A 24,347-nucleotide genomic window follows, 5' to 3' on the forward strand; every position below is an offset into this window, starting at 1 on the left:
AGATGATCTACAAGGTCCCTTCCAACTCTGTTATTCTATTCTATTTGATCTAATCAAGAAAGCATCATTCCAATGTCATAAGGCCAGCCAGCAAACAAAAAATACCTAATGATTGGTTTAGATCATACAAACACATAGGTTGCATTCATGTGAACTTCTGCAACCCACTTTCTTTCATCATGGAATATATTGAACCATAAGCTAACCAAGTGGGCTTCACACAGCATGCTAAGATACAGAAAAGTGAGCAAGCTAAGTTTAGCATGTTTATAGATGTATCTGCTTGATCCTTAACTAATCTGCTAAAGAATCTTCTAGGAACACAACCAGAAGGCTTTGTGTTAGAGAGCAATTAAGGCTATGGCCTGAAAACTTGACCAACTTATACAAAACCTGGCATTATTCTCATGTAAAGTTCAATGAATAATGTAGTACTGTATTATGAGTTTGGCAAAACAATTCTCAGAAAATCATGTGGTATATTAGCAGCCAGCCAGACACGTGTCCTTGGACTGTTTTTTGAGGCCAAAGCCTGCTTTCAATTGGAAGAAGTAATAAAGAGGATCTCAAGCGAAACTTGTACAGTAAACTGAAATTATCTTTCCAGGGTCTGAAAGAGTATCTGAGTTCATCTTTTAGGGCAATTTAGAGGAGGAGGAGGAGGAGGAGGAGGAGGAGGAGGAGGAGGAGGTGGAAGAGAAGTATTTGTGGACCACAATCTACAAATTTGTCACATATTATTGCATTTTCTTTCTGTCTTTCATTTCCATTAGGCTGGAAACTCTCCACTGTCTTTGCCAGTGTTTCTCAACCTTGGCATCTTGAAGATGCATGGACTAGCTGGGAAATCCTGGGAGTTGAAGTTCACATATCTTCAAGCTGCGAAGGTTGAGAAACATTGGTCTACGTTGTTGGGGTAAGAACGCAGCCCCCCCCCCATCCTTTTTTACTATGCCTCCCAAATACAAGAATAAAACTCTGTAAAAGAAATACAGAAGCAATGTTTCACTCACGAAATCCCTGGCTATTGCAAAAAGCAGAAACATTGAATCAGGCCTGTTGATTCACAAAGAGAGCTCAATGGAGGTAATAGACAGATTAAAGATAAGGGCATAAAATTAATTACATTTGTTTGACAGGATTAGGTCCAAGAAAATAAGTATTTTAGTTCATTGCTAACTTTTGTGAAACAAGCTAAACAAATATAATAACAAAAGTACACAAAGCAAGCCTCAATTTACAAAATGTTGTAAAACTGTATAAAAATCCTTGTACTCATCAGATCAGTTGGTCAGCTGCTCCAGAGCCACACTTCTGTCTAGTTCTGCAACTCAATAAACTAGAACCTTCTTTCTGAAGCAGTCTCCATTTTGTTTATTCCCAGTTTGGACTGGATTCAGTGGTGGGATTCAGCCGGTTTGCACTGGTTCAACAGAATCAATACCTAATATTTTTTTTTTGAGTTCGGTTTCAAAATGGCCAGACTAGCGTGCATTCATGTGCCTTCAATCCCTTCCTTGCTGTAATCTGGTTTTACAGCAAGCAAGACGGTTGGAGGCATATGATTGCACGCTAATCTGTCGTCTCAAAAAAATGGAATTTTCCCCCACTCCAGGCAGCAAAAATCCTCCCCATACATGAGAACATTTTTTTTTCTCCACTCCCCTTGGCTTTTCGCTGCCAGACTATTTAACTTAATGCAGACTGGAAAGGATCTGCATTCTGCATCAAGTAAACTTTAAAGAAAGTTAAACAGTCTGGAAGCGAAAATCCAGGAGTGGGTAAAAAACCCCGGTTTTTTGAGACTCGAGTAGCGTGCATTCACATGCCTCCAATCCCCTTGCGTGCTGCAAAGCCAGATTGCAGCAAGCAAGGAATTGGAGGCACGTGAATGTACACTAGTCTGGCCATTTCAGAGCCAGCCCATGGCAGCGCCCCCTGCCTCCCCCTCTGCCTCCCCCCCCTACAGAGTACCAGTTGTTAAATTATTTGAATCCCACCACTGACTGGACCCTGAAGATTTTTCTTTCAACATTGTTTATGCTGTTAATAGCATTAGAGGTCAGAGGTCAGAACTCTATCTTATTTAGAAATACTGGACATAATAACTGTAATCCAGCACAGTTCTTATGTTCTGCTTTGTCTTTTTTTTTCTTCTTCTGCTGAGCAGTTATGGATGACCTTAAATTCTGAATTCTGTTGTCCAGAGAGAAAGAGAAACATGTATGTGCCTTCTCTGTCTCAGCCAGTGCTGCATTATCTCTTGTGCACAAAAGGCATTCTGTTCAGGGCCTGCAAAACTCCCAGAATCCAGAAGTCCCAGAAGTTTTAATCTATCTCTGTTCCAGATAGTGATTGTGAAGGAAAAGCTTTGAGAATATATTTTCCCAGATTGAATCCCAACACTTATAATAATGAGCCTTAGTCACTCCTTTTAGCTTAGCAAAAGGAAGACTTGGATGTGAAACTCTACTGTTATAAAAGAAATACAAGGGGAAAAAAAACAGGAGTAGGCGGTGGGGTGAGGGTTCTTTTTTGTAATCTCTCCAAGAAAAATCCTGCTGTGGGTCAAGCTCTTCAACTCCTAGCATAATACCACAATTGCTTTTGCCTAAAGATTAAGAAGGAAAGCGGCTTGGCTGTATTTTCCTACCCAAGTTGCTGCAGATTTCTGTTGGACTTTTATAAAGCAAAAGTGTCTGAGGAAGGCCTTGTGCTGGTACAGGCTGAGCTTTGGGGTAGGTATTATTATTGAAAAATGTTGTCTGGGTTCAAACATCACACTAAGCTATAATGGAGTTGGCCTGATTTTGGTTTAGCATGGAATTTGAATCCAGAAATTTGCTATGATTGCCGGGTGGAAAGTGTGAACCCAGACAATTGTGGCATGTTCAAAAAATCATATTTAACCAAATTATGAGCATAATTTGTGAACCCAGCCAATGCAAATTTGGGAATGGGGGAGGAACTGTCAGGAAAAGGGAACTGGATCTTTTGTATACCATTTCCCTTGCAGTTCTCCACTTCTGATCTCTAAACCCCTTCTTGGCTTGGGGCAGGGGTAGGCAACCTTGGCTCTTTTATGACTCATGGACTTCAACTCCCAGAATTCCTGAACCAGCCATGCTGAGGGGAAAGGGAGAGGTTTCCAAGCTGAGCCATGCTGGCTCAGGAATTCTGGGAGTTGAAGTCCACGAGTCATAAAAGAGCCCAAGTTGCCTACCCCTGGCTTGGGGTATGCACCTAATGTTGAATTCTGACATCACCTATTTTGTGCTTTGATTGAACCATAGTCTATTAAATAAGCCACATTTGTAGGATTATATAACATGCAGAAGTAGAAACATTACTGTAAATCATACTATGGTTAATGTGCAAATACTGTCATTGGCTTGTATTGAATTGTAACATATGGCAGTTGTGAGCCACTATATTTCACTGAATCTCAGATTGAGAATGCCATCTCTGAAAGTTACAAATCAGGGTTGGCTCCAAAGCTGCAGGAGATAGAGGCTGGAAACATGTTCCTTGTTTCAATACTACTTTTACATGGCTTGACTTCAGTTTTGATTTTTAAATGTTTGCTGAAAAACTGGTGATATTCCTGATTATATTCTTATAGTTATCAGATGACACTTGAAAAATTGAAGCAGGATATACATTTTGAATTTGAATCTCTTGTTTTACAGCTCCATTTTTATTTCCTTTATCTTCTCCCTTCCTTTCATTATGATATTGCCATCTTGACAGGACAGTCTGCTGCTTCCTCAGGTGAATAAAATGTATCTTTTCTTGTTCCAGTCTCAACCTTTTCTCAATCCCCTTTCCCTCATAATTCTTGAGGAAAACATTCTTGAGTGTTTTTATAAGTGAATTATTGGTACTAATTATGAGATACCTTATTTTCACCCAGCCAAAGGCGAAACCCTTGATTTACCATCCAGTTACTGTATATCATTCCTGCCATTTTTGTTTTTTGTTTTCTTTTTCTTTTGATTGTTGTTTCCTTTTAAAAAAATATTTTCAGCAATTTGTAAACTGCTTACACTTTTTGGGAGCCTGGCAGCATATGGTTATTATTATTTTCTCATCATCAGTAGTAAGCTTTGCTATGATTTTTATACAGGTACAATTTCCTCATAAATGGGCCAGAATCATTTTCCTCTGAAAACTCTGAATGTGGTAATAATGGGGGCTATGCCCTCCTGCAGAGCCATAAACGAACAGTCCAGAACACATCCATTTGCAAATAACAATATGTTTAATTGCATAATTATATATCTACCTACAATAAGTATTAATAAAATAAGTCTAGTTAATAATTTATCGTTCTTCCAGTTCTTTCAGCAACTCGTCAAAATGAGTGATGTACCACTTTGCTTTTTCCTTTACTTGTTTCCGTACAACGTTGCCACCAAAGCCGATAAAACAGTCCTGGGCAAACAGAAATGGACAAGCTGGGAGTTATTTTTCCTTTCCCCAAAGACCATTTCAGAGTTCACAAGTCATGGACAAAACAGAAATGTGTCCTCATCCTCTGGTAACAACCTAAACTAAAGCTACTGAAAAAGTAACACTTCTGAACAACAAGACTGAATGTTGATTATTCTTAAGAGAGTTACATAATTTGGGCATATGGACATCAAGAAAATAAAGACATTTATTAATAGTCAGGCAAATTTCTCAAACATTTGTGGCATTCCTGTCTTTCTGTCTTAATACTTCCTATGGTTAGATATTCTAGGAGGAGAACTGTGTTAGTATATACAGTGGTCAAAAATGAGAAGGAATGAGTTCCAACTAATCAATTTTATTGAAGTATATGCCTTTTAATAAAATGTGTTACTCAGAAAAGTGCTACCATATTCTTCTGAATTTTTGTCTTTGTTTCTGTATCTTTTTCATTAGCTGCCCTGCATCACTGCTCCATGTTGTGTTGTTCACTGTTAAAAATCCTTTGGAGAAAATGATTCTGAAATAATTTCTTTTAGCTAGCCTAGCACCATATCTTTCCGACCCAGGAGCCACTGTGTTGCCCTCCTTTATTTGGTCATCCAAAATTCCAAATCTAAATCCACTGATCTAATAAAGGAGAAATATTTGCTTTTAAAAGCCAGCCAACTACCATGACCAGCACAAGAATTTTGCTTCAAATGCCAAGTCTAAATATTCTGATTGCTTCATGAGCTCTTCATTCTGATTTGCCTCCCCTCCCCCAGAAGATATTAAAGACAATAATTAACAATGAGTGATAATTATTAACCAGGAACAAGAATCATGCTTGGTTCCTTATGGAGAGGTATGTACCAAAAATGAATTTTTAAAAAGGCTCCCATTTTTCATCTGTGCATGTTTTATGGGTTCATTCATCTGAACGGTATGTAGATTTTGCACTGTAATATGTAAATTAAGTTCTTTTGAAATACTAAGGTTTGGAAAGTGCAGGTAAATCTTTCTGGAGAGAGAAAATTGAAAGGAAGACAGGTGAATCTGTGTTTTATCAGGAGGCTAGACTAGACCATTTTTATACAGTATATGCTAGGCAAATCTGCTGACTAATTTATATGGGGTTTATTGCATTTAAACACGGGGCCAAAAAGCTCCACAGCTTTTGGTCAGTCTTGGTCTCTGACACACTGCCTATTCCAATCTCTGTAGAGATAAAAATACAGGAAACTCAGCACAGACTATCCTAGACCAACAGGAAGAAGGGTTAATAAAAATTAAATTGTGGTTGAAATGTCTATCTTTGATACTCACTGCTGGAGGGCAGGCTTCCATGTCTGTTGCTCCATCTCCAATCATAACTACTTTCTTAAATTGAAACTGTTTTTTCAAGTAACTGATGACTTGTCCTTTACCACCTGACTCTGCTGTTGGTTGTGTCTCATCAAAACCGGCATATTCTCCTGAAGAAATGATACAAAGAGAAACCCTTGACTGACTGTCCCAAAATACTAGGAAGAATTTCAAGGATGTTAGAAGTCTGAGAAAGGGAGAAAAATGTCCTTAAAGAATGAGGGAAGTTCTAATCATCGGAATTCCAATACAAAAGATTTCAAGTCTGGGAAATCCACTCTCTGGTTAGAAATCTAGTTTTTATTCACATATTGGATCTGATTTATTTATATCTTACCTTTTCATTTAGGAGACCATACATAACACCACAACAAGAACTTGGAATGAGGGTGACCCATAGTCACCCAGGAAGCTTTTAGGGCTGATGTGGTCTAGAACAGGGGTGTCAAACTCGCAACGTCATGTGATGTGTCACGACGTATCACGACTTTTTTCCATTGCCGTTAATGGGGTGGGCGCAGTTTCGGCATGACGCATCCGGCCCACGAGCCAGCAGTTTGACACCCCTGGTCTAGAATCTGTGTCTCCCCAGTGCCATTCTGACCTCTTAATCATTATGCCATCCTGATTCTGTCTTAATAATCTGTTTTAATAATTGTAGTACATGAATTTGGCTAAGTACTTTTGCTCTGAACATGAAAAAACTAGTTTTTCTTACATGCTCAGGGGCTCAAATGTCTATTATTGGGTCATTAATTTCAAAACTAAATCCTGAAAGTAGAAACAGTTCCCAAACACATTAGCTTCTGATTCCATCATTTAAGGCTTGGGGGAAATTACCATTCCCCACTTTCTCTCTCTTTTCAGGCCTCCTACCCTTCTCTACAAGCAAAAAGGATCAGAACAGAGCAGTGGAAAATTTCTGATCTTTTCATTTGTTTCTATTTCTCCCTCTGGCAGTACAGAGTGATTAATCTAAAGCCAAGTACTGCACACTTGAGTGACCCTGTTTATTGCAATGTTCCAAATAAGCTGAGCTTGGCTGGAAATTTGTAATAGCAGTAGGATATCACTAGCAGGATAACTTAATCTTGAAGTTGTATGTTTTATTAGCTAATGGATAAGAGACCCTGCTGATCACTCTATAAACAAGCTGATCTCAGCAACACACCCCTTGTTCTTGTCATGTGCCAAAGCAAAGTGTCAAATCTTAACCCTTGGAAGGAATTACTTGTTTTGCATAACCTGGGCAACTGCTATTTCATAACTGGGAAACTGATTGGAAAGTCTAATACTTAAAACACAACCATTTACTGTCTAAAGATTTCCCTTCAACTTGTTTTCCCAGCTGAGGATCAATGTAAGGAACAATTGGAACTATGATTAAAAAAGTTAAACAATTCAAAATAGTCCAGAGGAAAACAGCTTTGGAAAACCCTTTCTACAAGAACAGGCTAAAATTGCTGCAGTTTGGAAGGAGGGAAGATTTAGTAAGGGTCACAGTAGTTTACAGATTATTAGCTATGATGTTGGAACAGAACCTCTAAATCTATATGCCACTGAATCCCAGCTGATGGGAAAGCAAAAGATGAAGGCCAGGGACCTGTTGCTTCAAGATAAACTTGTGGCTTGTTGGCTTCTTTGGGAAGCAGGAAGCTGGACTAGACCAGTCTTCCCTTCCTTTGCCCTCCAGACTACAAGTCCCAAAATTCTCAGCTATGTGATTGTTAGACATGGCTGGACTAATGGACTTTTAGCTCTGCCCTAATGTAGCCCGTAACTGCCAACCCAGAAATTTGAGAAGCTTAAGTGTCCTAAAGCTAAAGCTTCTCAGATATTTATAACCCCAAAGTTCTTTTTTGCAGACAGCTCAACAAACTAGTTTTACAGTATATTTCATTCACACTTCTGAAATGTGTACTGTAATGTGAAAAGTCACAATAAGATCTATAAGAAATGCACAGCAAACCTTGACTAACTGTATGAATTGGCAATCAGACTTGTTAGTTGACTTGTTAAGGACAAGTGGAGGTTTAGCTACCTCTCCCTTAGAAAAGGCCCTCTGTGCATAAAGTGCATGGGCGTTAATTATGTATGAGAAACGAGTAGTCGCTTTTTTCATGCATGGATGAAAATGGACTGATCTACCAGTGAGCTAGTGGTAAAATATAGGTATGACACATATTTTGGGTTTTGAGCATGAGTTGCTTTCTTGGGTATATCATAAGATACTGCAGCCTTCAGTTTGAAACAGATTCCACTTCTAATCTAAATTTACAGTTTGCAAGTACTTTTCAATGGAAATGTATCATGTGGCCATATAGTAGTGTGTTAGAATGCCATTATTTTCCTGAGTTCCAAACCAAGAAGGAAAGTTCAAGTAGGAAAGTAATTAAAAAAGCCTTTCTGCTCATAAGATGCAATATGGTCCAGTGGTTAACATACCGAAGTAAGAGTGGGAGAACCCAGGTTCTAGTTCATTCTCAGTTTTAGAAGCTCCCTGGGTGATTTGGCCAGTCTTGCTTTCTCAACACAACCTACTTCACAACCTGGTTGTCATGGGGAAAAATAAGCCCTATGCTTAGAAGGACAAACAAATACCTACTAAATATAAATTTCAACAATAAAGGAAGAAATTATTTAGTCTTGTATGGAATACATTTTCACGTTGAGTAGCTAGCCTTCAAATAATTCTTATATATTTCATTTTTTTTAAAGAAACCGACTTTGAACAGTTTTTTATCCTCTTTTGCCACAGAACTGAGATGTTCTGTAATTCTGTTTCAATGCTTAACACATCATACAGATATTATTATTATTATCTTTGGACCCTATGGAAGTCAACAACCTTATCAGTTCTAAGTTCAATCAAATGGAAAATTTTACCATTAAAGTAGAACTTCAATCTGTTGGCGAAGATATTTGCTGTTGGAATATTTAATTGTGAGGCAACATGGTCAACAATACTCTGAAACCCTCCAGAAATTAAGAAAACTTGGACACCTCGCTGGTGGAGCAGGTTGACGAGATCTCTTCAAGAAAAAAAAAATAAAGGCTATAAGGTCAGGGGAAAAGAACAAATACATTCAAACAGGTTATTTTGCTATGTTTGCTACCTGCATTATTACCATCAATAGACACAAAATGAGCAAGAGAGGTCCAAAGGGATCTTGAGGGTCACAAAGCCAGGCTCCAGTAATAAACTTTAAATAAATGAAAGGTTCATTGGGCACAAAGAAGTAAGAGTTCCCCAGAGATCTTCCTCCAGAATAACCTTCTCTACTCTAATGCCTTTCCTATACATTGTATTTCAACTTGCATAATCCCCAACAAGTATAAAAAAGATTAAATTTATTTGTGAATTGTGAAATTGAAAACGAAGACATCTGGAGTGAATGAAATATATGAGAAGATTCTATGGCAGTGTTTTGCCAAATATCAGGGCAGTGATCAAATGCCCAGGCAATCAGTTTGTTTGGATCCCAAGACAGTGAGTACTCCTAGGAATAAAGAGATTTTAAGTGCTTTTATTAACTTAAACAAGATGATAACCAAATTTCCTACAAGTTCCTTAATAATGATAGCAGAGATATCCCCAAAATGGCGAATTTCCACAGTACCTGAAGCTAGGTTCTGGGCAGACACTCCCAACAAACAACAATAGCAATAGCATTTAGGCTTATATACCACTCATAGCACTTTATGGCACTCTCTGGCAGTTTACAATGTAGAAGCATTATTTGCATATTGTCTCCGGGTCCTCATTTTATGGGCCTCAGAAGGAGAAAAGGCTGAGTCAACCTTGAGCCCTGTCAGAATCGAAGTCCAGATTGTGGACAGAGTTTGCTTGCAATAGTGTCCTTTAACCACTGCACCACCAGGACAATAATCCAAAGTTTTTATCAAAACCTGGCACCATGAGTTCTTGGCCCTGCTTCTATGGTCATGAGACTGACCTTGACTGGATAGCACATGACTCTAGGATGGGAATTGAAAGTCTGTGACTTTCACAGATTTGCAGCTATGTGGAGATTCCCCTCCTCTTCTCCTTTTTTGAATAGACAAGTGTAAAAAAACAAGCAGGTTAGCTCAGAATGAGCTCTAAACTTGTAGACTTCTTAATATGAATGAGAAATTAAAAAATACATTACTAAACTCCTCAAATAGCCAAGTCTGGGTATAGCAAAAAACTCATTTTCACAAAAGAACTACCATTTTAGTCCAGTACATGGGAAAAATAAGGTCTTCACAGTTCTCTAAAAGAATAAGGGTCAGAGCCACCCACACCTTAGGGGAGATTGTTCCAAAGGACAGGTGCAGCAACAGAGCAAGCATATCTTCTAGGTCCCATTAGATGACTGCTTCAAGCAAAGGACTGTCTACCTCGTGTGTACTTGTGGGACTCTCAGAAATAACAAGAAGTAGATGGTCCTGAAAGTAAAAGCCCTGTTTCATACAGGGATTTATAGATGATAACTAACTTTTGAATAACACCCAGAAGCCTATCAGAAGCCAGTGCAATTCACAGAACACAGTAGTGGTCTTACATGGACATAGCAATGTGCCTGCACTACTGCACTCTAGACCAGTTGCAGCAACTGGAAAGCCTTAGAAGGCAGTCATTTATAGAGAACACTGCAGAAATCCAACAGGGAGATGACTATGGCATGAATGACAATGAACAAAGCCTCCTGATTTAGAAATGGGGGCAATTTATGCACAAGATAAAGTAGTGCAAAGGCCCTCCTGGACATGGCTGTCACCTGTTCTTCACAGGAGCCGTGAGTCCAGGAGGAACCCAAACTGTTCACCAGCTTTGAGTTCGGGAATGCAGTTACACCCAGAACCAAAGATGAAAATCCTCAGATCAGAATCCAAATTCCACATCATAGCTTGAAAACAAGCAGATAAAGCAAAGTTTGGCTGCAGTTTAGTACAAGAAAAAAAATGTGTTATTGCAATGGATTTTAATCTCAACTGGTAATGGGCAAGATAAAGGAGAGGGAACAAAGATAATCTTGCCTGAATTCAAAAGCAGCTTGCATGATTTGATGTACTGCTTTAATAAACAGGGGAAAAAAAGAATTCAACTCAAAGGTCCAAGTCCCAGTCCAGCATTATTGTACTATGTCTTTCATAAAATCCTAGGAACACACAGGAAGCACCTATGGGAAAAAAACATCTTGGGAACACTGTATAACATAACCATTCCTAATATTTCTTACCTTATCCCCGGCGTTAACTGGGGTGGATGCTCTGATATTAATTTCTGCACCTGTTCGTAGGAAGGTCGTATGAGGCCTAGCCGTGCGGTTAAAGCTGCCTTGAATGTTACTGAACCTCCCATCGCTCTGCGAGTCCTAAATTGAGATTCAAAGAAATTCATTTCAGGCTTTTAAGAAGAGAAGGATCTCCTGAGGAGTTTCAAAAAAATAAATCTGATAAACTAGAATATATTGTGGAAACCCACTGAAAATTTATGCTGTGATCTAAGAACATAAGGGCTCCCCATTATATCAGATCATACTGTTTAGGACAGTTCATTCCCCATAATGGCTAAATACATGTTTCTGGAATCCATAAAGAGGACTACAATTCTGAATTTTTCAAGCTGCTGTTCAAAAGCTGGAACCTGCTGTTCACTAATGCTAAGTTTATTTATTTCTTTATTATTTATTTATTTAGAAGATTTATATGGCCGCCCACTCACTCTTGGAGACCCTGCTGGCTTACAAAGAATAAAAACCCAATATAAAAGAATGAAAAACAATAATTCCCCATCGTGCTCTCTTCTGGTGACAGCACACAATCAAATGAACCACTTGATGGGCTCCATACCATTCAGGGTTCCCCAGGCCCATGGGCAAAGCCAAGTTGTCAAGGCCTTACAAAAAGTTATTATTGCTTGTTTCTGGGCCAAATAACAATTTGGATGAATAAATTTCTGTGAATGTTACCTCAATCCCAAACACCTATACCTGCCATTTCAGCACATATGACATTTCAGCACAAATGACACATATGGCATTTCTAGAATGATTCTTAAGTAGTTTTTAAAGCAATTAAAAATTCTTATGGTTATGCAACATAATTGTGGGTAAATACCTGGTAAATGCCCTGTGTTCTGGTACCACAATTGTGTTAAATAGTTTCTCAACTACACCCAGTGCATGTCTCTTTTATTATTTAAAAAATGCCAAAAACTTGCACAACTTGTTTAACTAGAAGTAGCAAGAGGACAGTGAAAAAATACATGAGTACCAGAGGCAATAACAGCTGTGTACCTATGGTCAGCAACCTCTTTGAACAGACATAACCAGCTACAGGAACTTTTCATGTTTATTGTCAATTCACACTGTTCTGGCTTGGGCAAGCTGAAGATCCAATAGAATCTCTCAGTGTTTAGGCTTGGTCCTGGAAATGCCAGATACTGATTACAACATAGCTATTCTGTAAAGATACTTTACAACATAGCTATTCTAAAAGTTTGTTATAGAAACATAGCCCTGATTTCTAAACTGTACATTAAAGTTGTGCCAGAGATACTCAAAAATCCATTATCCCAGTTCAAAACATGAACATGCATTATGAAACAACTCATCTTACAGGAAGCTTAATTAAATATTTCATGATTAACTATGTAGTATCACAAAAATTCACACTGACACTGAATGTTATACTCAAAGTATTAGATACAAAGGCCTTGGACTGGTAATAAAATTATTCAAGCATTTTTTTTCATCACAGAACTACCTTAATTGTCTTTTCATCTTTGCACATACAGATTCTGTTATAATTTTCTCTGCATTATTCAATGAAATGCCAAAGCAAGCAAAAGCACAGGCAAACTTTGGAGTCACTTTGTAAGTCACGTTGAAGAGATGCAAAAGACAAAGCTTGCTGCATTACTAAAGACTTAAGATACAAGAGAAAAAAATTAGCAGCATTTTGGTTGTGCCATGGAGTAGCTTCTAATGAGATAATAGATGAACTCAAAATGAGTATATGTTGTCATATCAATACATTTAAAGCAATGGTTTGATCCAGTCAAAGAGAAGCAATGTTCCTTGTTTAATTTTCCTGCCTTCCGTCTTCTTGACTTTAGTCCCTGTGATCTGTTTCAAAGTTGACTACAAAACTGGTTTCTCAGACTTTGGGACAACCATGACTTCGACGACTATGGATTTGTCTCCATAGACAAATCTCCAGGTGTGCTCTTTCTTCTCAGAAGAAACAAGCAAGCCATGATCATACTTACATTTCCGCCACTGCATCTCCAACCCCACAGAATTTTGCCAGTTCATCAATGCCCTCTTCTCTAATGACTGTGCTGTCCACATCAAAACAAACGGCATCAGCATTGAGGAAGATTTCCTTCATCTCCATGACAGAAGACATCCTTTTGGGAACCTTCCTGTTATGTGAAAGAAAGATGAGGTCATTCTGGAGGTTTCCAGCCTGTACCCTCAGTTGGGCCATCTTAGAAGCAGATCTGTGGCTGGAAGCCCTGTGTTGAGAGGGGACAGCTAATGCCGCAGCTCTTTTTTAAGCAGGAGCTGGGAGTGGAGGAGGGTAGAGGAGGCTGCTGATTTGCTGGCTTCAGGGGCAGCAGAGAAATGGGCAGACAATCAAGGTTGCCCCCCCTGCTGAGTTAACCATTCCTGAAACTTTCACTGACAAGATGCAGCTGAGGTATGGCACACATATTTACTAAAGAGAAGGATTTTTCCTCCAGGAGTAGCCATTTATCTTACTCTTTGCACCAAAAAATTCCACAAAATGAATTTTACCTCTTAAATAAAAATAATCACCTTTGATGATAGTTTTAATTAAATTATCTTCTCCATGTATACAGTCTGGCTCCCTCTCAAAAGCACCATCAATTGGTACTCAGAGTTCTTGACATAAATACAGCAGAACACTAAAAGAATCCATCTTAAATTGGATTGAAAATAATCATTTTTGATATCCCAGGGAATGAAACTTTGGTTAAAGTTTAGCCAAAGAACAAGAGGAAAATTAAAATTAAAAGAAAGCATTAAAGTGTATCATTATGGGGAAGGGAAAGAATCAGCCCCATGAGGAAAAAACAAGTTTTTATTTGGCAACTGGAATGGGACATTACTATATATAATGATATTAAATGAGTGGATCAAGAAGATCCACTCAGTCACAATAATAGGAACTATACAAGATCTTCTTAGAGGATTTTCTGTTTCACACCTCTCACATTTTTGTATCTAATCTGAAAGGCCTGGTCATTAATTGCATTAAATTGTAGTGAAGAACTCGGGTAGCCAATGGGTGAGAGAAAAAACTTTGCAGCCCAAATAGTGTATGCTACCCTTACTTCTTACAAAAAGATACATTGCTCAAGGAGCTAATCCAGGCAGCTTGTTTAATGTGTTTTGCTCCAATATGGAAAGTGGCACAAAGTATAAATCTGCATTGTCTCCTTAGTTAATCTCCCACAGATGTAGTGAGAGTTTCCTAGAAAAAGAGAAAATAAGAGCTTTTCATCAGATAAGGTGATTAAGAAAAAAAAGTAAAGAAAAAAGCATTACTGATTTTGGAATTATCTCTAAGTTTCATTGTTGAAGAAGGAACAACAAGCCTCCAAATATACAAAATGGGACCTTTCATATACCTGAGTTAATTACATTGTCTCCTATTTGTGAACAATTACCCTGTCCCCTTTCTCCTAAACATGAATTACTAATTATTTTTACATGCTTTTTAAGACTACTCTGGCTGAGGCAACCAGATCTCTGATCATTCCTGCTGGCCAGGCCAAAGTGGCAATGGAAGGAATAATAGAATACAGAATTGGAAGAAACCTTGGAGGTTGTCTATTCTCAGTTCAAGCAGGAGACCCTATATCATTCTGGACAAATAGCTGTCCAATCTCTTCTCAAAATCACCCAGTGATGGAGCAACCACAACTTCTGAAGGCAACCCATTCCACTGATTAATTGTTCTCACTGTCAGGAAATTTCTTCTTAATTTTAGGTTGCATTTCTCTTTGGTAAGTTTCCATCCATTACTTCTTGTCTTGCTTCAGGAAGGTGCTCTGACATTAGATTGCTCACCTCTTCTTTGTGACAGCCCCTCAAATATTAGAAGACTGCTATCATATCATCCCTAGGTCTTCTCTTCATTAGACCAGACATATCCACTTCTTGCAACCATTCAGAATATGTTTTAGCCGCTAGCCCCCTAATTTGTTTCTCTTCTCTGTACTCTTTCTAGAGTCTAGAGATGTTGGCAACTGGAGGGGAGATCGTGGATAGATTCTAGCCTCTGCCATTCAACGCCATTAATTGCCATCAATGTACCACAAATTATGCACATAGCAAAGGAAAAGATGGGGAATACCACTTACAGATCAGATCAAAGTTAGATGGTCTCATGGATGGGCTAGGGGTAAGAAGAAGGCTGCATCATCAGGACAGATCCTCAAAGAACAGTTAAGTGAAGCATCTTCCAACCAGTTAGGAGAACATGAGGAAGTGCTGAAACATGGCTTGTACCTAAGAATATTTTTAAAGGTTTCCATTGCTTTTTGTTTCATGGTGGCCTAATGATATTTTACAATATAAACATAGACTAGTTTTTATATTAGTAAAGGTGATGGCTAAACATAAAGAATCCTACAAACTTCACTCTGACATTAAGAAGTCACAGACTATGGGTCCCAATATACCCTGGTAGGATGTGACAATTAAAACTGTTTGCTTTAAGCTTATGGTTTGGATATGGTCAGAATTTGAGAAGAGACAGAGTCTGGGAAAGTGTTGAGAAAGCGGAACTTCACATTTGCTTACTATCAGCCTTGACTTACTGATGGCTTCCAAATTTTTTGTTTGTTTTAAGCCAGAGAAAGCAGAAGAGAGAGCTTTGACTCTGGGGCAGAGTTGGAACACAATGTAACATGACGCATTGTTACACAATGCCATGAAAAAGGCACGTGTTCACTGCTTTGGAGTATATCCAGCTGTTTTTTTCCAAGCAATATGAAATAATAAACATCCAACCAGAACTCAATCTCATGTCACCTGGCCAATTTTGACAGGGACATCATGCCAAGATGCACCAAGCTGCCTGCGTCACCATGTCTCAAAATCATGATGTAATATCTGCTGATCAAGGCTGGATTGCAACAGGGACCTTTGGTGATAAAGGAAAACATGTGCCTGCTATGCAGTGATATTTTACTGGCCCACACTGGCATTTGGGGAGAAGCTTTATAAACATTACCTCTGACCATTCATGGAAAAAAAATGAGCCACTTGGGGAAACTAGTCAAATTCTTTTCAGCTGAAAAAAAAATTTAATGAAAAAAAAGAAGAAAAAAAAATAGAATTTTTTAAACTGCTGAAATGTTGAGAGATTACTAAATTTGACATCCTTACTTGACATCTCCAAAATTCATGTAAGTACACAACATCACACAAAATCTGGCAATTGTTTAAGATTGTAACTATCTTTAATTTTCAATATTACAAATTTTATTTAGAGTTGGAGTTCTGTAGATGCTATCTAAGGACCTGTGAGTATCTTGGCATACAAAAGTGTGCAAATAACTGACATAAACAGATAAGACTTTCCCACTCCTTTTTTCTTTTTCAGTGTTTTTGTGAGGTACTGAATGCTGACCTAAAAAATGAACATGGTTATTTCTCAGACCCATTTTTTCTAACCACAATTATGCAGAAATTTCAAAACAGCTTACTGCTGAAAAGCAGCCGTAGGTGGTTTTCTATGGAAAACCAGTACTGATACCAGTTTTAAGCAGCCAAACAAGATGGCATTTTATGGGCTGCACCAAAGCCTCATGGGTTTGCTCTATGTCCTCTGGACTATCCAGTGATACCATAAATCAGAGATGAGAAACTTGTTGATGCCTGATAGCTGGAGGTTTTTTTTCATCTCCAAAGAGCTGCAATGAGTGACCGAAGTGACATAAGCAGCTCTGTATCAATCCATTCCGTTTTAATTTAGCACAGTCCTGAAAAGGCATGCCTTTGCTCCAATAGTGCTTTTCAGACGTGATAAATATGCTTCTTGGATGTTAACAGATGTCCAAGTCAAAGTTTCTCCGCCAGATGGGTTCACTTTGGATATTAGAGGCTTTCACACCCTCTAGGGAAGGGAACACTTTGGCTGGCTATGAAAGAGGAAGGTATGGCAAACAAATATGCCAGAACACTTAGTCCAACTGCACCTGAAGGTGGGGAAATTTAGTTTTCCAAAGTACCCAAGAATGTGGAAATTTGAAACATGCCAGTGCTGGCTTGTTGTTGTTCCTGTGTGAGCAGTTCATGCAGGAAACTGGGAGCACTTAATGCTATCTCCAGAGGGATAGGATTTGGAGTTAATTTCCCCGCACTTTATTTGGTTGGGAGTTTGTTAACCTTTTTATAGGTGTATGAACCTAGCAGATACATAACTCATCTATTTCCCTGCAGGAAACTGATAGAAAATTTGAGGGATTTATTTGATGGTTTGAGACTGAAGTTCAGCAGCATAATCCCAATTGGCCTCTACAGTGTGCCAAAAAAGGGTTTCTGATGATGCATACATACCCCTGGTGTAAGCCATAATTCATATACATTGTCAGGGACAAAATACAATTACACTGAGCAAGCAAGCTGTAGGAAATACAGAGTGTCTTTCCTCACCAGTAGAAGGAAAACTTGGAACTACTTTCCTTTTGTATATCAATTCTCTCTTACATGATTGAGCTGATGGCGGCACACAATGGGGCTTCCAAGCAGGCTCCCCTCCAGGATTGGGTTAGGCCTCTTTGTATCATCTCCCAGTCAGGGATAAGATCTTGCACCACAGAGGCTGAGACTTTAAGAAATCTAAAAGCAAAGTCCTCCTTATTTTAGAAATGTACACTCCATTGGAAACCAATGCAGATGATGTTGTTTTCATATGAACTGATTACATAGGAGAATATATGCAAATATAGCCATTTGTTCTTGGGCTTGTTTGCCTACAGGAGATATGCAAATAACTCTTTACATGTCTTGGTCTTGATATCTGGAAAAATTCCTGCTTCTCTCCTTCTGAGATTTTGCCCCCATTTAAATTAATTAAATCAGATATGATTAAAGAGAAGAAAAAATGTTCTCCAAATATCAATTTATATTGTTTATTATGTTTGAAAATATTTTCAAGATAAATAAGTAAAATGAGCCAAATTCAGCTAAAGTTTCTAATAACAGAATTGTAATCTAATATACACATTGACCTGAAGTTAGTAGCAATGCACTCAATTAGGCTCATCTCTGTATCAATGTTTATGGGACTGCAATGTAAGACTCATAAAACCAATGCAACAAGTTCCCACTAGTTAAAAAAGAGAAAGAAAATTTTCCAACAATTTGAAATGCGGAATTCTTCAGTCTCATCAAGTTCTGAAAAAGATTTCAGATAAAGCTTTAAAAAGAGACTGGACAGCCATTTGTCTGAAATAGTATGCAGGGATAGGCAACCTTGGCTTTTTTATGACTTGTGGACTTCAACTCCAAAAGAGCCAAGGTTGCCTACCCCTGGTATAGGGTCTGCTTAAGTAGGGGATTGGACTAGATTTCACTAGAAGACCTCAACGATCACTTCCAATACTGTTATTCTGTTCTGTTCTGTTTTATTATAATTGTCCTGTCTCATTCATAGAAGAGATCCAAATGTACTACTCCCATTCATAATTTTCTCAGGGTTTTTGCCATTTGCTCTATCATTTTTCTCATAAATCAATCAAGCAAACAAACAGCAGCAATGATGAACAGGGGAAGACAAAAGACAACTGCAGGATATTTTTGATTAGTGGTATTAGGAATCCTTAGATTAGAAGTTCTTCAATTTATGTAAATGTGCAAGAGGACAGCAGCTATGGCTTCAACCCTACTTACACTTGAAGGGATAAATCCCAGGTAATGTGGATGACACTGCATGCTTTAATGTTTGAATGCCTTTAAGGTGTATATACATTTTAAATAGTAGAGTTTGTCACTCTTCCTTTCATGGCAATCTTCAGGGGTAGCAGAAAAGGGCAATGCTTTTGTTTAAATCTCTTTCAAGTGGATACTCTTTTAAAAATAAGCAATTATATAACAGAATACATAGCTTGGAGTTTTGTTACAAAGAATGACTAACAGCTGAGTTCATAAAAAATGAAAAGTCATGGTCTGTTTGATCATTGTTCACTAAATAATGTACAGTTGGCTTATGTGCAATAAAGTAAGCTGTATATGTTTATAACCACTAATCCCAACCAAATACTACTTCAACCAACTCCAAAACATATCCACAATGTATATATTTATTAGATTTTCATCCTTCCTTTATTAAGTTATAAGCAACTCAAGCAGTGAATATATTCATTCCTCTATCTATTTTCCCACAAGAACAATCCTGTGAGGTGGGTTGGGCTGAGAGAGAATGACTGATCCAAAGTCATCCAGCCAGCTTTCATGCCTAAAGCAGGATTAGAACTCACTGCTTCCTCTGTTTCTATCCTGGTACCATTGCCACTTTTCAGGAATTCAGCAAATCGTTAAGTTTTGGTGCTCAATGGAACTGAAAAAACAAGCAACTTAGAACAACATCCTTGAAAGGTAAACTAAACATCAACCCAGGCTACCCAGGTGATGCTCAATTTCTCAATTTATTCTTTTTTTCTAGTATGGCATTTTACATAAATTTGCAGATATGATTTAAGGAAGCTAAAGCAATGAATCACCATGGGGGGGGGGCAAACAGACCTCTATTTTCTTATATCTTTTGTTCTTTAAATTTTTAACCTGAAGACACGGGCTGTCTAATTATTAATAACTTTACTTTGGATGTCTTTTTGGCTCTAGATAAATGAATAAATTATAACATGGAGGGGATTATTGCCAAACTAATAAAAACAGGTGATTTAATTAGCATTTTTATCCATTTCTATTGGAAGTCAGCTCTGGGAATAGAAGAACCAACTGTGTTATTGCTGAAGAAGCTATCCAGCAGACTGGAACTTTGAGGGTGTGATAGATAGCTGTTTTAGCATTGGGCAACAGAGAAAAGGTGGAGCAATTTGCATACTGATTACAGTCTCAGCAATAGGAAATGGAAAAGTACTTTTGTTTTTTTTTGCCAAGATGCTATTAGTACAGTAAAATTCAAGGACAACCAGAATGAAAAATGGCATCATCACAAGTTTAAAAGATTACTGATAATTTGACTCTGGCACTAGAAGCCTAAGGACTGCTTCTAGTTCATTGCTTAGTTCATAAGCAATGAAAATGCCATTCTTCTCTGAAAAGAGGGCTTCAGTTTTGAAACAGCTGTCCGGTGAAAGGACCTCACTGTATTCCAGCTATTGCTGGGAATGAAATAAGACAAGGCAGGATGAAAATCTAACAGACACAGAAACAAGATCAAGAATACAATACATCCAGAAAAGAGAAATTGGAGAATGGAGGCAGCAAGAGAAAAAATACAGCAGCATCACCAGACCTTCGGTTTAGACAGCCAAAGCCAAATAATCCCTACTCAGAAGTAAGTCCCATTGAGTTCAATGGGGCTTTACATTTCATTGGATAGTTCAATAATAATACTCAGATGGTGGGATTCTCTTGTAACATGAATACCTTCTTTAATAAAAAATATAATATTTAATATTATTAAATATTTTAATTGCCTTTTGTTACCAGAGTTTTAATTTGGAGGATTTATTATTTTTATTTGAATATTTTTCATTTTGTTTGTGCCACTTTGATGTAATGCAGTAGGACAAGATATGAATCTATATGAATAAATTAGGATATATTATGATATTTAATGCATCCCTTTGTTCTAATTTCAATCTTTCTGTATTTTCTTCCCAGCAGTCAAAATGTTAATGGTGAGTTTATGTGAGAAAAGGCTAGGGTTTTTTATATTTAGGTTATAATGAAAAATACTGCCTATATTAGCGATGTGAATTAATACATAAATAAAGAATGTAATGGATGCCTTATAGGATCTGACAAATATCTGTTCAGTCCATATTCTGCTTCCACTGTGACCATCCAGATACTCCTAAGAAACCTAGAAGCAAAGAAGGAAGGAAATCCCTGTCCTATTGTCCATTCCCAAGACAATATATCTGGAAATAAACAGCTTCTGAAGATGGACATAATGGGTTGCTATAGCTATAGAAGATATTGAAAGATGTTCTGTACTCCCACAATTGCATTTAATCCTATTTGAATGGAAACACACATGATTTGATTGCTTCTATTTATGTTTTCTTAATTAATTAATTAATCTTTTTTCCTCTTGCTCAGTTTCTCATGGTGAAGAGGAATTAATATATGCTTTCCACCTTTGAAAAAAATAAAAAGCCTGTGGGCAGAGTTAAGCACCAGAAGGCAGTAGAGACTGCTGCATGATCCATCAATGCTTAATGTGAGAATTTGAAGTGGCTTCCTCTTCAAAGTATCTTATGATTCGGCAATCAGAGTCACACAGAATTTTGTACAAAGCTGGCCATTGTTTGGTGAACAAACCATAGTAAAGCTAATAATCATTTACTGAGATATGCAAAGCTGCCAATATTCTCTATGGATCCTGCTAGTGTGCCATCTTCCTTGCTTGGTTTTTGCTTTGAGCTTTGTCTCATTCATGCTTTGCCTAGTTCAGCACACAGTGGGTTGACTCTTACTAACAATTACTTTCTGGAGACACAATTGGCAAGACCCCAGAACGTAATTGGGGCATGCCAAGGGGAGACAAAGACCTCGTTGCTGCATCATCAGGGACATCAAACACCATAGCCTGAGAAAATGTGCAACCACTTATATGCTTGCTCTTTGTCCACCTTGGCTGAAAACAGCCAAGTACTTGAGTCCAGAATATCTTTTTAGAAAAGAGAGAGTGCTAGCTTTGAGAAAAAAAATAACTGGGAAGCCTCTCTTAAACAGGCCACTCCTAGATTTCAAAGATTAAAAGAAATGTTGACAATGATGAATCATCCTTTTTAAAGCAAGGAACTTGAATTGGCAGGTTCAAAAATCTGTGCAAAGCAATTCACTCTAATCACCAAGAAGAAAAAGAAAGAAAAAGGAAGTTGTGTTTATATATTTAAAAACATTTTAAAGCAGCAATTTTAAGCAGGATTTTCGTTAATATTATATATATATATATATATATATATATATATATATATATATATATATATATATATATATATCTGTGGCTATTTCTTGTCAGCTTTTTTGAGAATTTTTAGAATTTTCTGCCCATAGGCAAAGTAAGAATAATGAAAATAATTTAAAAAACCAGCAACACTAATCTCATTAAGTGTATCAATGATGATAGCACATTTTTAAAGATATGAGCTTCCCTCTGCATGGGAATCTGATTCCACCTTTCTTCAACCTTTAAAAAATGGAGACAAAATATGGGAATACAATATGATTTCATCAGAGACTGTGAGCATCATCTGTGGAATCTGCTACCTGGAACAATAAACAGTTCAGTATTGTTAAAAAGTTTCTTGGCCTGGTGGAAGAAAATTCCAACAACAGCAAGCAGACTCTCTCTATAAAGATAGTGAATTACAACAGGGGTCCCCAACCCTGGTCCGTGGACCAGTACTGAGCCGCGGCATTCCCGCAACCGGTCTGCACAAACAAGCAAAGTCCCATCTGAGGGATGCAGGCAGCACACAAAACCACACACATTCTGGTCCATGGAAAAACCTTTCTCCATGCAAATGGGCCCTGATGCCCAAAAGATTGGGGGCCTCTGAGTTACAAGATCTTTGGAAGATCTCAGTAATCAATATATGTTAATTCTGTGCTCTTCTGTGACTCCTAGACTCTTTGGGTTTTTTTCTTTCTCATCTTTGCTGAACCGTTCATCAGCTTAGAACACTGGTGTCTATACTGGAAATGCTGCAGAAAGCTACTAGTTGTGAGAAATTTGCTTGATCCATATGCTGCAGTTTTCCACAAAATCCAACTGATTTCCATGTACAAAACTGACTGCAGAACTGCAACCCACTGAAGGCTGTTTACAAAAAGGATTTGAAAAGTTCTGCTTTTCTTGCTTTTTCTTTTTTTTTCAAAATATTTCCTTTCATTAGCACATTGTTTCAATTTCTTTCCAATAACCACACTGAATACTGTGGTTAATGAAGGTATGTTTTCTCACTCCACAGAATCCTGCATTATTTTCCTCTGGCAAAATAAAACATTTCTTCAACATCAGAATATGTGGCATGGGCTTAAATTGCTTTTAAAAATAAATATTACTACTTTAAAAATAGAAGCTTAAAATGCCTTCAAAACAGTGGTCAGATTTATTATATCTATTGGGGGTGATTACTGATGGGAGCGAAATGGAATCTCCATACTCAATAGCAAATCTTTCTAAGCACATAAACAAGATATCAATTTCATAACTTGTGCCTTGGTTTCCTTGAAGAATCTGACTAACCATTGTAAAAAACAAGCTACTGGATTAGATGAACTGCTTTACTTTGAGTGTAATCCAGCAGAGTTCTTCATAATAAGATTCCCCCTGAAACAAGTGTTGATGATTTGGATATAGTTTGTCTTATATTTTTAAAAGCCTTTTATCAGAGGGATAGGAGCCTCAAAATGACACGTTATGCAGTATACAGACAGAACAACCTTCTGCTCCAGATGAGATGTTGATGTTTTCCCTCTTTGGGATTGCATCATTCATTCATTGTACATTACAAAAGAGCCCAGCTCTTCATCCAGCACCACTGCAAAAACAGCATCAACCAGCAGAGGGTTTGGAAGCTAATTCTCTGTGTTAGCTGTCAGTTTGAAGAAGCCGTAAAATTGGAGGGGGAAAAAGAAGAAAAGAAAGGAAATGGAAATACGCTCCCTGAATTTAAACTCCCAGCAACTTACAGTATGGTGGTGTCCTTTGCAATTTTGGACGTCAATGCCAGCTACCTCCTGACTGTGGAGCGGAGAGAAGGATCAGAGAAGTCCTTCAGTCACATAGATGCAAAAGCACCAAATGAACTGGAAGCCAGCCACATTTACTGAACAGCCCTCTTAATTCTGCTGAGCAAGCAGTGGCCCTCCTTTTTTAAAAGATTCCTGCTTACATGAAAGCAAAGGGCTCAGGTTGTTTACAGAGAAAGAAACGTGTAATTTTGCACTTTGGAGGGGAGGAGTCCCTCAAACCCAGCCCTGCAAGATTCCCGATTGGTCGAAGAGAAGCCGGCAGAGAGAAAGTGGGTGGAGAAGGGGGCGGAAAATTGTCTTGATTTGAACAAGTCACCCTGAACTTGCCAAGTCTGTAGGAGTCAGATTAAGAGATGGGGAGCTGAGCCAGAGGGCCTGGCATGGAAGGCAACCTGGAGAAGGAAAGTGAAGGGTCAAAAAGCTACTGACTGCAACGAGACAAGGGGAAGAAGCCTGAGTGCTGAAAAAGCAACTAATGTGGTGCAGTTTTGAAGCAGGCAAGAAAGTGTGAACTGTTTCTCCAAAAAGATCCACAGATATAAAATCGTGGCACAAATTTTGTTT

At 38.0% G+C, this 24,347-nt stretch overlaps 1 protein-coding gene across 2 annotated transcripts; it reads right to left on the reverse strand.

Annotated features, from left to right (window-relative positions):
* Nucleotides 1–4,242: 4,242 nt before the first annotated feature.
* Nucleotides 4,243–23,907, reverse strand: PSPH (phosphoserine phosphatase). 2 transcript variants are annotated; one of them, XM_039346313.1, is made up of 6 exons: nt 23,721–23,907; nt 13,058–13,213; nt 11,025–11,159; nt 8,686–8,831; nt 5,761–5,909; nt 4,243–4,434 (listed from the first exon to the last, which is right to left on the reverse strand). In XM_039346313.1, exons 2-6 carry the CDS (start codon nt 13,195–13,197, stop codon nt 4,324–4,326), a joined length of 681 nt encoding a protein of 226 aa, XP_039202247.1. In that variant the 5' UTR covers nt 13,198–13,213; nt 23,721–23,907; the 3' UTR covers nt 4,243–4,323. The 2 variants fall into 2 exon arrangements, with proteins under 2 accessions (XP_039202247.1, XP_039202246.1); XM_039346312.1 differs by lacking the exon at nt 23,721–23,907 and having other exon boundaries at nt 13,058–13,326.
* Nucleotides 23,908–24,347: the final 440 nt, after the last annotated feature.

The sequence above is a fragment of the Crotalus tigris genome, unplaced genomic scaffold (assembly GCF_016545835.1).
Source record: "Crotalus tigris isolate CLP2741 ecotype Arizona unplaced genomic scaffold, ASM1654583v1 scf7180000017987.690289119674:8195010, whole genome shotgun sequence".
NCBI classification, from domain to species: domain Eukaryota; kingdom Metazoa; phylum Chordata; class Lepidosauria; order Squamata; family Viperidae; genus Crotalus; species Crotalus tigris.